Source organism: Salminus brasiliensis, chromosome 10 (genome assembly GCF_030463535.1).
Source record: "Salminus brasiliensis chromosome 10, fSalBra1.hap2, whole genome shotgun sequence".
Taxonomy (NCBI): Eukaryota; Metazoa; Chordata; class Actinopteri; order Characiformes; family Bryconidae; genus Salminus; species Salminus brasiliensis.
In genome coordinates, this window is record NC_132887.1 from 2,860,388 (window position 1) to 2,873,634 (window position 13,247).

Here is a 13,247-nt window from a genome sequence, read left to right on the forward strand (position 1 = left end):
ATGCCACCCCGCATAGCTCTGCAGTCAAATGCCTGTCAAGCCAGCCCTGCCGTTTCCAGAGAAAACAAAGCCCTCCTCTCCTGTTCCTCATGAAGAGAGCGTCGCCCGGTACTGAGCAGCCGGGCTTTAGACGGGCTGTGGCTGCTTTTTATACTGTATTTACTTTAATGAGTCATTTTCAACTGCAGCAAAAATCTCTGCATGCTTTAGCTGACCTACAGCGCCCATGGATCACGTTCACTACTCGCAAAACACTGCAGAGCAAAGGCTGAAGGATAAGGGTCCCAAGTCCAACTAGCACCAGCAATCAAATGTCACAAAGTAGCTTTACAGAATCAGTAATCAGTAAGAGACGAGAGATCAACAAGACACGGAAACCTAAGACCCCCAGTGAGCAGCCAAAGACCACTAACACTTAGATCTCAGGGTGCTGCGTCTTAGTAGTTCCTAAAATTCAGAAAACCTCAGCAGGGGGAAGAACCTTTTCTTATAAAGCAACCCCCCCAACTCAGGAATATCCTTCCAGATAATGTTCGGGACACAGTCTCACTCTTTAAATCTAAATATTTTGGTAATTAATGTTTCCCCTTAGATGAAGGTTGCAGATCCAGGGGTTCACGGACACAGGGAACTGTAGTATACTGAGATGCTGGAGCTGTCGTCTTGCTGCTTGCACGCGATCATTCAGGTTTGTTGACGGTGGAGCAGATGGATGCTAGCGTTTCAGGGCACTCCCATGTCTGTGTTACCTTCTGGCTCTCTCCTTTTAATGAGGCTGTTATAGTCAGACCTGCCGGAGTCATCAGACACACTCTGATACTGCTCAACATTCTCTGATCTCTATAAAATCCTCTCAGAACTAACTCTGTCTCTTTACCTTTTCTGAGTAAATGGTCACCCAGCCCGACCTGCTGGAAGATTGCCCGGTGGGGTCCCCTCTACCTGCGTCAGACTAGCTAACTAACCAACTACCAGTCTGACCAGAGGAGGAAGGGTCTCCTTCTATTAATAAAAGTCTATGAATCACCAAATAAGACTGTTCTACTGCTCAGCTGTGCAAAATAATCATAATATCATAATATAATAATAATAATAATAATAATAATAATCATAATATAGTAATATATTGAGGCAGTGGTGGCTCAGCGGTTAGAGCTCTGGGTTTTAGTGGGCTCAATACCAAGGTTGTTGGTTTGCTAAGTATCAGGCAGGTGGTACTAATGTTTTACAAGACCTCTGAAGGTGTCCTGCTGTGGTATCTGGCACCAAGACCAACATTAGCAGCAGATCCTTTAGGTCCTGTAGGTTGTGAGGTGGGGCCTCCATGAGTATCAATGCTCCATGGTTCACTGGTTGGCCTTCCTTGGAGCACTTTTGGTAGGTACTGACCACTGCATACCGGGAGAGAACACCCCACAAGAACTGCCTGATGTTTTGGAGATGTTCTGACCATGGTCCATGTTCTGGTCCATTTCTGCTTTTCCTGCAGAAGCCGTTGGAAGATGGTCAACTGTGTGTTCATGATGGGAAGCACATGGTCAGCAACAATGCTCAAATAGTCTAGTGGACTTCAAGAGATGATGATGTGGTTGTTTGGAGAAAACCTCTAAAACCGCGACACCACCTTCTCCACCAGCCTGGACCGTCCACACAAGGCAGGTTGGGTCCATGGATTCAACCAGGCTACGTGTCTCCAGTCTTTCTCCAGTCTGTCCACTGTTGGTGAGCCTGTGCTGAGCCACTGCAGCCTCAGTCTTCATTATCTAGAACATCACAGTTTGGTTCTCGTCAAAGTGTCTCAGATTCTAATGCTTGTCCATTTTTCCTGACTATTCACTTCTGGCCTTTTGACAGGAGCCACTGGAACCAGAAGCATTACATGCTACATGCATTACATTACATGCTCTTCCTTCCCTTTCCAGTAAAACCATGCTGTACAGCTTTAACAACACTCCCATTCTCCCTCCAAGGCGTGTTTACAGTCAATAGTAAACCAACAAGAGAGGAAGCAGAATAAAGCAGCATTAGCTTCCTGCATCAGCTGCCAGGCAAACACCATTACAGAGAAATATATGCACGGTCACTGTCGCGCAAGAAACCTGTGCAACTAACCCCCAGCAGCTTTACAGCAGCAGGAGAAACACCTTCAGAACTTTCAATGGAGGTCAATGTAAAAAGAATTCACTCCAAGTCATTTTGGAGCATTTCTATTGGTCCGTTCATCAGGAAATTCTCATTTAACATTATGGAGAAAAGTGAAAACAGCAAAAATGGAGATACAAGGTTTTTTTCTATTATTGGGCTCAAGATCTGAGCACTTTCTGTCTGTCTATCTACATATCTGTCTGTCTACACTCACTGAGCACTTTATTAGGGACACTTTAATGTACCAAATGGTGCAGCAGGGCAACGCATACAATCATGCAGATACGGGTTAGCAGCTTCAGCTAACGTTCACATCAGTCATCGGAGTGAGGAGATATGTGATTGTTGGTATCAGACGTGCTGGTTTCAGTATTTCTAGAGCTTCTCAGGATGGTGGAATACAGAAACTACATCTAGCGAGCGCCGGTTCTGCAGACGGAAATGCCTCCTTAACGAGAGAGGTCCACAGAGAATGTCCAGCTGATAGATCAGAAAGACTACAGTGACTCATGGAAGCACTCTGTACAGCTGTGGTGAGCAGAAACGCTGCTCAGAATGAACACCACCACCTCCAACCTTGAGGACGATGAAGCTATAACAGCAGAAGACCACGCTGGGTTCCACCTCTGTGCTGCAGTGGCATAGCACAGGCTCACCAACACTGGACAGACTGGAGAAAGACTGGAGACACATAGCCTGGTTGAACCCATGGACCCACCTTGCCTTGTGTGGACAGTCCAGGCTGGTGGAGAAGGTGATGTTGCGGTTTTAGAGGTTTTCTCCTAACCACCACACCATCATCTCTAGACCATCTTCTAACGGCTTCTGCAGGAAATGCATGACACAGTCATCTGAACATGGACCAGAACCTCAGAAGAACTGGGTTGAGGCTGTTTTTGAGAGCAAGGGGAGGCCCTGCTTAGTGGTAGGGCTTGGTTGTGTGGGAGGTGGAGTTGGTAACTGTGGGCGTGTTCAGTGTTTGTGTGTGTGTGTGTGTGTGTGTGTGTGTGTGTGTGTCTTCCTCTAAAGGTTAAAGATACACACCCTCACCGCTCTTCCTCCTCCTGGTCAGTTGGTTTTCTCCTCCCCTCCAGCTCCTCGTATAAACCCACTGCAGGTCCTCAGCGGCAGATTCTGCTCCCTCTGCTGACGTCCGGGATCACCAGTCCTCAAGTCCTCAGCTCTTCTGTTCTACAGGATTCTCTCCAGAAGGTAAGCAGGACTTCACCTCCACCACACAGGCCACAGTGATCACAGTGAGAGAAAGTGAGGCTCCGATTGGTTAGATTTTTACTGCTCTCAGGTTTACAGTAAACACAGCCATAGAGGAAGTTCAGAGAAGCTGGAGTGAGGAACGGGAGGCGGGGTGGAGAGCCGGTTGCTCTAAGAGCCCAAACTTATTTGCATTCTATAATAACCCCCCCCCCCCACACACACACACACCCCACCCGGAAAATTAGTCTCTATTCAAATGAAGGTAGCATACAGAAGCTGGCTTTGTACACTAAGAGAGATGTACACTAAATGGACAAAAGTATTGGGACACCTGCTCATTCCGTGTTTCTTCTGCAATCAAGGGTATTAAAAAGAGCTGTAACTGTCTCTGCTGTCCAGGAGAAGAAGAAATTCTACTAGATTTTGCGCAGAGCAGAGCATTGCTGTGAGGATTTGATTGCATTCAATATTAGCAAGGTCGCACCTCATCATCCCTCCCCAACTCCCCAGCTCATCCTAAAAGTACTACATGGAGCACCACCACCATCCATCATTCCAGAGAACATAGTTCTTCCACTGCTCCACAGCTCCTCAATGCTGGGGGGCTTTATATACACCCCTCTATAGCCCACGCCTGGCATTATTAGGCAGCATGGTGCCAATAGGTTCATGTTCCGTTGATCTGCTCCAGAGAGTCCTATTCTATTGGCAGTACTTCTCTCTACAGGGACTAGACGAGCTGTGTGTATTTGTGTGTGCATTTGCACATCTGTGTCAGCAGCAGTGGGTGCAACTTTAAGTAGCCGAATGCATTCATTAGAAGGGGTGTCCACAAACATTTGGCCACCGTAGGAGACAGCGCTGTGAGCTGAGAACAGTAGTGAACTCCTGTAAACAGCCGCTAGTTTAAGAGTGTTAAGAGCGCTGCAGTGTGAACAGGCTGTTAGCTGATAGACGGGTGTCGGCTGTCACTCAGGCATGCGAGTGTGTGTGTGTGTGTGTGTGTGAGTGTTATTCTCACCTCTACACTCAAGATCAGACAGGGTCCGACACTTACTCTCCAGCCTCAGATAACACAGACAATTACAGAACCCGTATCACAGAGAACCCAACTGTCCTCGCGTTAGTGAAGCAGGGGTCTGATGTAGTGTGCTGATAATACAGCAGGGTGACCCAAGGAGGACGAAGGGGACACACGGGGGTCCGCCATTGTTAGGATGTTAAGGCCCCAGGCTTCACGTAGGCCAAAGTTGTAGGACTGTGGCAGTGTATGTGTGTGCAGTTGGAAGGAGTTAAAAAATACACTATATGTCCAAATATTTTTGGACACCCCTTCTAATGAATGCATTGAGCTACTTTAAGTTGAACCCATTGCTGGCACATATGTGCAAATGCACACATACACACACACACACACACAGCTTGTCTAGTACCTGTAGAGAAGTATTGCCAATAGAATAGGACTTAACATGGAGCAACATGAACCTATGGGCATGATGCTGTCTAATGCCAGGTGTGGGCTAGAGGGGTATAATAAAGCCCCCCAGCATTCAGCTGTGGAGCAGTGGAACTACACTAACCCTAACCCTAACAGGGGTCATCATTCCTGAGAACTGAGAGCTCTCACTATGCTGTACTTTACCATCAGCTGAGGTGAGATCTACCTGCTACCCTGATGACACTGCAGGACTGTTGGAGGCCCTTCTTTACTCATCTTGAGGTTCTGCTCTTGGGCTGAACTTGCTAGGATGTCCTGACCTGGTCATGTTGGTCAGCTGTCCCTCTTGTAGATGATTTAGTGGACAGTGGAACAGCGGCTGATCTCTAACTGTTCTGAGATCTGATTAAAGCCCTTTCCCAGACTCTCACTCTGCATCTCCACCCTTCTTTCTGAAGGCCTCAGAGAGCTCTCTGGATCTGGCCATGATGGTGATCTTCTTCACCACCAGCTTCAACCATCAAGATCAGACCAGACTAAACGTCTGAGGTTTAAATAAGACTCCAGACTCCTCCAGAATAATCCTCTCCAGCCATGTTCTGATCTTCTGCAGCTGATGTTCATGAAGATCAAAATTCCAGATCTGCCTTTGAGTTAAGGGGCTAAACTGGCTCCAAATACCTACATGTGAGATCATTGTGTGGCTTGAAATAGCATCATCATCCTGAGGTCTCTCTCTCTCTCTCTCTCTCTCTCTCTCTCCCCCGCCCCCTCCTCCCTCTCTGAAAGACAGGGGCGGACACCAGCAGCTGACACAAACACATCATCCCCTGGGCTGCTGCCAGCCTCCTGCCCTTCACCACTGCAGACACTAGCCAGCGCTCTTCTCTGGTTGGTCAGCAGGCTGTCAGGATGGAGCGTGTGCAGAACATCACGCGTTCGGCCATCCGCAGGGCGTCCAACATCGAGGTGAACCCGCAGACCAAGCGCAACCTGCAGGACCTTTTCATCAACTTCTCCCTCATCCTCATCTGCCTGCTGCTAATCTACATCATCGTCCTGCTGATGTGAAGCCCAGAGGTCAAAGGGCATGAACTGGACATTGTTTTTGTGGGTGGGGGGGGGGGGGGCAGCAGGGTGGAATTTATATATTTAAGGCTTGTTGTGAGTCCATTAAACTCTAGGGGTCAGTCTCCTGGACATGGATTAGGCCTTGGCTGATGCTAAACTGCAGATCCAGTGTTGGGGATTCTATGTAGTCTGAGTTTAGGCTTAATCTGGGTCTGATAGGCTTAATGCTGTCTCTACAGGTCTGTTTGGGGGTCTACACTTTAATTCCTCACTCTCTGCGTCTCAGTGGGGACCAGAAATCTGAGATCACACAGAAAATCTCAGCTTTTTAATTAAAATTTTCTAGCAATACACTATATGTCCAAATATTTATGGACACCCTTCTAATAAATGCATTCAGCTACTTAAAGTTGCACCCATTACTGCTGACAGATACACACACAGCTTGTCTAGTTCCTGTAGAGAAGTACCGCCAATAGAATAGGACTCTCTGGAGCAGATCATGCAAACATCATGACCCTATTGTCTCCATGCTGCCTAATGCCAGGTGTGGGCTAGAGGGGTATAATAAAGCCCCCCAGCATTGAGGAGCTGTGGAGCAGTGGAAAAGAACCGTGCTCTCTGGAATGATGGTGGTGGAGCTCCATCCAGTACTTTTGGGATGAGTTGGGGAGTTGGGGATGATGAAGTGGGGTGATGATCATCATCCAACATCCTGACCTCACTAACGCTGCTCTTGTCGCTGAATGCAATCAAATCCTCACAGCAATGCTCTGCTCCAGAATATAATAGAACGCCTTCTTCCCTGGACAGTAGAGACAGTTACAAACACAAACAAAAGCAGGAACAGCTCTTTTTAATATCCTTGGTTTGAGAAGGAACACTGAATAAGCAAGTGTCCCAATACTTTTGTCCATTTATTGTCTATTTAAATGTCAAATTTAAATGTGTGGCACTGATCATGTTAAGGTCTTTGTACAGAAAGGTGCAGCTCTAGGGCATACTGTTATTAAACCCAAAGGGGGCACACCACTAAATACTGAAAAATTCTGGAAAACTTCATGTATACATTTCAAAAACTGTAACGCTGATATAATCTGTAATTAAACAAATACATTAAAGCAACACTGTGCATCAACTGTATCTTCAAACAGCAGCTTCAGGATCCTGCTGATGCTCCACTGACTGTAACAGGGGGAGAACGGCGTTTCTGCCATTCCCACTCCGGGCCGGAGCGCTGCTGCTGCTGCTACTGCACTATGGAGGTTTGGTGGTGGAGCTGCAGGAGGAGAACCTCTCTTATATTAGTGTAATATTACTAATATAATGTATATTAGAGTCATATTAGTGTAAAATCCTGTAGTGTTACTCTACCGCCTCTACAGCCCAGATACTGCTCCACCTTCAGATCAAGCTTCTGGGGCTTCTCTCAGCTTGTCCAGAAATGCATGTGTACAGCTGTCCAGGAGGGGGCGCTCACTGCGTGATTAAGCGTAATTTCTAGTGTTTGGTTCACGTAGTCACATGGTCCAGCCTGTCCAGACTAAGTATGTTTTTTATTTTGCCATTCTGCTAGCTGCTAACATTAGCTGCATGCTAGCTATGTAACTGTGGTGCTCTTTTGAGGTGGATTTTCAGCTTCTTGCTAGCTGATAGAATTAGCTGCATGCTAGCCATGTAACTGTGGTGCTCTTTTAAGGTGGAATTTCAGCTTCACGCTAGCTGCTGACATTAGCTACATGCTAGCTATGAAACTGTGGTGTTCTTTTAAGGTGGAATTTCAGCTTCTTGCTAGCTGATAAAATTAGCTGCGTGCTAGCCATGTAACTCTGGTTGTCTTTTAAGGTGGAATTTCAGCTATTTCGGCTTACCTGGCCATTCAACAGGTATTTTGGGTACCAGGGCTGCCACATGGGCCACTGTTACGGGTCCAGATCCACTTTATTGATGTGATTCAACACAACATCTGAGGCGAATATGATTTTACAATCGATGGTTTATTGTTTGTAACAAGACGATATAATAGAAATATAAACACTGTGCAATTTCTTTTTAAAACTGGCAAGACTCTGGTATTCCAACAGTTTCGGTCCATCAAGAAAAAGAGTTGTTATCTGTGAACGTAGCTAAATCAGATGTGGGTCCCCTCATATTGCATAAATGCCCCAGTCAAAAGTTGCTGATATTGTCATAAATAAATAAACAAACAAACAAATAGTGAAATAAATCATGGGGTAGTGGAATTCACAGTGAAGTATCGAACACGGACTAATGGAGTACTGAAACCTCTATGTTTCACATGCTCTTCATCTGCGCGAGTCAGAGAAGGAGAGAGTCAGAAGGAGAAGTACTGAGAGGTCAGTTCCTGCGGCTGCTCCTCTGCTGAAGCTGCTGCTGCTGCTTCGCTCGACTCGTCTGCCTCACGAGGGCTGCAGGGACACACACACACACACACACACACACAGACACACAGATACACACATATACACACAAACACACGAGTCAACCAGCAACACTTACACTTACACAGCAAACAACAGCACAAACTTCCTCCCCCAACAAATATACAGTACTGTGCAAAAGTTATAGTCCCCATCCCTGGGTGTAAGCCTACAGAAAGTGGTGGTGGTGGTTCTCCATCTCTATGTTCATCATTAGAACATCTCCTCTCAAAGTTCTCCTCTCTCATGGAGTCTAGTGTTATTTAGAGTTCTCCTCAGATCAACACCTGGTTTGGTGGTAAATCAGGGCTTAATGATGGTAAATCAGGTGAGCTGCTGCTGCTGCTGCTGATGGAGTTGAACACATCCTCCATGCTGTGCTGGCTGGACTGGGGGGCGTCCAGGAGAAACCTGGAGGAACCGAGCTCTGTTCTTCAGACTAGCTCACCGACAAGATCTCACTACTTTCTTTCTTCAGAATGAGAAGCTCTTGATTCTCCTTTTTACTGGATTTATCTTCACCTGCTTTATCTGTTCTGATCAGATCTGGAGCTTCTACTGTAAAACTCTCTCACTTCTGAGAGACAGGAGATAGAATAATGGGATTAGGGGCCTAAAGCTTCTGTACAGGTGTGTATATATTGTATATATATATATATATATATATATATATATATATATATATATATATATACACTGAATCTGGAGTTTTCTTGGTCTGATTACTCCTTCAGTCCCCATTAAAAACAGGCCAAGGCCAAAAATAACTACAGATTATCATCATGAGTGTACGCGTAGGCAGGAAGTGCTTGCTGAGTCTCAGAATCAGCAATGCTGCATATCATCACTGTCATGCGAAAACAACGTATCTCTATTTCTGCCGTCGTTTTTCACTTTCTCCATAATTGTGAATCTGGCAGTGGGTCTTTATATTTTATCAGGATCATTCATGACATACGGACCAATAGAAATGCTTCGAAATTACTTCTACATTGACAGTTCTGAAGGTTTTTTTCTTTATTCTGTAAAGTTAGATATTTTGGAGATACCAGGTTTTTGCATGACAGTATTTGAGCCGAATGTTCAGCTAAAATTTTTATTTTATGTAAGAGGTACAAGCCCGGACCTGTTTGGGGTCTGAAGTTTACTTCTATAGTTTTGACCTGGAGCGACGAGGCTAACATAGCTAACAGGTAACGGAAGCACGGCACTGGTTAGAGGGGGTCAGAAGGGGGCGCTCTTGAGGTGCTCTTGAGCAAGACACCTAACCCCCAACTGATAACATCAGAGGTTCTTGCTGCCCCTAGTGTGGGTGCCTGTTCACTGTACGTTTACACCTGGTCACTTCATGCGTCTCGAGTATTAGGATTATATCTGAATCTGACCAAAGCACATAGAAATGCGAGTGTAAACTCCAGATCAGATACAAATCCGATCACCGAACCACTTTAGCAGGAGGTCACGTTATAGCAGTGTATACACCTCTGTCTCCCAAAACCCCTCCCATTATGACCGGAACGCCAGTAATTATAATGAGCAAATGTGCATATTCTGTCTCACACAGTGATCAGACTTCAGTCTGATCAACCAGAGATGCGCTTGACTACCCAGTCTAAATGCAATTGGCCCAAATCTACACATAAATTGACCCAGGGTCTAAATCAGGATCTTGGGGGTGTTTACACCTGGCATTTACAGCGTTTTGGTGATCGGATTACACTCAGATTTCACTTGTTCGCATGAAAAGCCAGGTGTAAACACCCCCAGTGTGATCGGATTACGATCAGATCACTCAAACTACATTTGGAGGTGGTTTGAGACGGATCCAGTCCACATTTAATACAAGTGTGAACGGAATGTGTGTTTTCGGTGATCGGATTCCTACTAATCACTAATCTGTCATAAATCTGTTTTATTTTATTTCATTTTTCTAACGGTTCAGAGCCCAGGCCTGGGTACAAGGCCGTGCCCACCACGTATGAACGTGACCTTAGAGCCCAGGAGTGTAAATATGATCACACTCTCAGGAAATATATTGTATGAATTGCCAGTTTCACAGAAACGTCTACCTTCTACCTTCACTGATTGGCCGTTTTATCAAAAACACAGCTGGTACGAGTGTTAGCTGGTTGAGGGTGGGTCCACCACCCAAAAATATCCGGCCAAGAGCGCCTCTGTGGTGGGAAACTGACCCCTGATGAAGGGCCAGAGAATGGCGAACACAAAATCTCTAACTAAACATCAGCTAGGTGGCGCTACAAGAGTGCGTACAGTGTGCAGAAAGCCACCATATCACACACAGAAGCTATGTCTGGTGGTTGGTGTAGTGTAGGTTGGTGTAGTCCGCCTGTGTCACATGATTTGGCTGTATGGCATGTAGGGCTGGGAGATATGGTAAAAATATTATATCTAATAATAATATATTTAAACAACAGTTTTATGATGCCCTATACTTATCTCAAGATTTCGACACGCAACAAAATGCACCGATAGTGCCTTTTTAAAAAATGATATCCGATTATTTACTAATATTTCATACTTAGTACAGTGATTTTTATGTAATATTTGATGCACTCCATCCAATAGGACAGGACTAATGCTGTGAAATGTGCGGTCGGTCCGGGTTCTTTGAGCATTGACGATATCCAGGATATCCACAATATGCTCAGATGAAGTATTTTGTGTATCATTAATCATAATACGATAAAATATATAAAATATTGTCATATTGACCATCTCTATTAACATGTAATCCAAATGCTGTAAATGTAAATGTGCCTGGTCTGCAGTTTATATCATAACCACTTAATTATGCAGAAACAATGCTGTTGGATATGATGGAAGGCCAGTGTCGGTGATCTACTAGGTCTTCTTTTCTCTGTATTTCTGAGGAATATATCATAAGTACACTTTTGGAAACTCCTCTTTTTCCACCTCCTTTCATTTGATGTTCTTCTTCCTTATGCAAGTGGACCCTCTTCCAGCGGATCTCCTCAGAAACATCGATTTAACATCTATTTGGTGTGGCGCAACAGATAACACCACTATCTGCCAGTGGGCTACCACACCACATAGGAGACTGGGGCGATTCCCAGTCTGGGTGACTATGCTGTGCTACACTAATAAGAGTCCTTGGGCAAGACTCCTAACACTACATTGGCCCACCTGTGTAATATGAGTAGTTGCTCTGGAGAAAAATGTCAGCTAAATACCATAAATATTTAACAAATAGATAAAAAAAATTCAAAGGGTGCTCCCTGGCTTTTGCACAGTACTGTACAATGTGCACTGTTACAGTAGGTGTTTCTGATAAAATGGCCGGTGAGAGTAGTTGGGTACACCTATAAAAATAAAGGTGCTATATAGGGTTCTTTGAGCAATGCCATGAAGGGACCACTTCAAGTTCCATGAGCGATGTGAGGAGAATTTTAAGGGTTAAAAAAGTGAAAGTATTAATTAATCAATTCATTAACTTTATCTAGCATTTTTTTGGTAAAGTGCTCTACAAGTGATTGAATAAAAGACAAAGACAGATACTAAAAGAATAAAAGAAATAAAAGAAAATTATAGAAACAATAAAAAAGAAGGTCAAAATTTAAAAAAGGTACTGTTTATGTCGATGGTGCTCTCTTAGGTGACGTTGACCAGCACAGGCGTCTGTTAGCTGGTGCGGTGGAGTCAGGTACCGGACGCTTTCCTCCGAGCATGTCGACTGCCCGGCAACGCTGCATCAGTGGCTACTTTAAAAAAGGGACATGGCAGTCCTAACCATACTAGTGCCGGGAACAGTTGTAGTGCTAGGGGGAGCTATGAACGGCTGGGTTAATTGGGTTAATACCAAACAGTATTAAAATAAAAAGGGGATTTTTATTTTAATAAACAAATAAAAAGAAGTAAATAAGTATTTAGTAAAGATGTAACATTTTAAGTTAAATGCATTAGAGTATTCATAAGAGAGGTTTTAGGATGTCATATGCTGCTCCAATATGTCCTTACAACTACACTATATGGACAAAAGTATTGGGACACCTGCTCATTCTTCTGAAATCGAGGTTATTAAAAAGAGCTGATCCTGCTTTTGTTGGAGTCTCTACTGTCCAGGGAAGAAGATGGTTTGCTACTAGATTCTACTAGATTAGCATTGCTGTGAGGATTTGATTGCATTCAGGAAAACCCTTTCACAACCTTCACTCAGTCTGCAACTGTTTTAACTGACTTTAGTTAATGTTTAATATGATTTGGTAGGTTTTAGTTAATGTTTTTTTTTATATTATTATTTTTATTAACTTTATTATCTATATTTATTTCCTGGTTAATTTTTCATTATTTTATTTATTTTACACATTCATAAAATCTTATATTTGGAATTTCCCAAAGAGCTTCTAGTGTTATGTATGGGGAACCTGCCAAATTGTCTAGTGGGAGAGGTTAGTTACAGGTCTTCTTAGCAGCTAGCAGGACAATATGTGTGAGATGTATGAGATTGACTTAGTCACTAACTATGAGATTAAAAAAAAGACACTAAAAATTACACTAATAAAGACAATAAGACAAAGTAAAGGGGTCCCATAACTGACCCCTTTTTTATCTATCTATGTTTCATTACTTTTTATTTCCTATTCGGATGTAAATTTCATATTTTTCATCTTGTTTAATTGTCTTTTTTTATTAAATGTTAATACTGCATTAAGATAGGAAGATGGATTTGGACTACTGGCCTGTCTATACTGCTGTCTGGTATCTGGCAACCCTCTGTTCTTGTTCCTCTTCCTATAACTATTATGGAAAATGTATAAAATATAAGTATGAAAAATATTAAAAAAAGAAATATGAAATAGAATCAAATAAATAGAAAAGGTCAGTAATAGCAAGTGGTTCTTCTACGGCATCACTCAAACATCACCCTTTGTAGGCCCTTTATTTTTAGCAGTGTGAAG

General features: G+C 43.8%; 2 protein-coding genes across 3 annotated transcripts in view; one reads left to right on the top strand and one right to left on the bottom strand.

Moving 5' to 3' along the window:
* Positions 1-3,202: 3,202 nt before the first annotated feature.
* On the top strand, positions 3,203-6,994 carry pln2 (phospholamban 2). Its single transcript, XM_072690237.1, has 2 exons — positions 3,203-3,357; positions 5,588-6,994. The coding sequence occupies exon 2, from the start codon at positions 5,711-5,713 to the stop codon at positions 5,867-5,869; it is 159 nt and encodes a 52-aa protein (XP_072546338.1). The 5' UTR covers positions 3,203-3,357; positions 5,588-5,710; the 3' UTR covers positions 5,870-6,994.
* An 853-nt stretch (positions 6,995-7,847) lies between these two features.
* fam184aa (family with sequence similarity 184 member Aa) overlaps positions 7,848-13,247 on the bottom strand; it is a 57,820-nt gene continuing 52,420 nt past the window's right edge. For both annotated transcript variants that reach the window (XM_072689002.1, XM_072689001.1), the window contains exon 18: positions 7,848-8,298. In XM_072689002.1, the coding sequence (XP_072545103.1) occupies positions 8,290-8,298 (9 nt within the window). In that variant the 3' untranslated portion in view covers positions 7,848-8,289. The remainder of the gene's footprint in view (positions 8,299-13,247) is intronic.

Excerpts from the sequence above, each read along its gene's own strand:
- pln2 (XM_072690237.1), top strand. The coding sequence starts at position 5,711 with ATGGAGCGTGTGCAGAACATCACGCGTTCGGCCATCCGCAGGGCGTCC.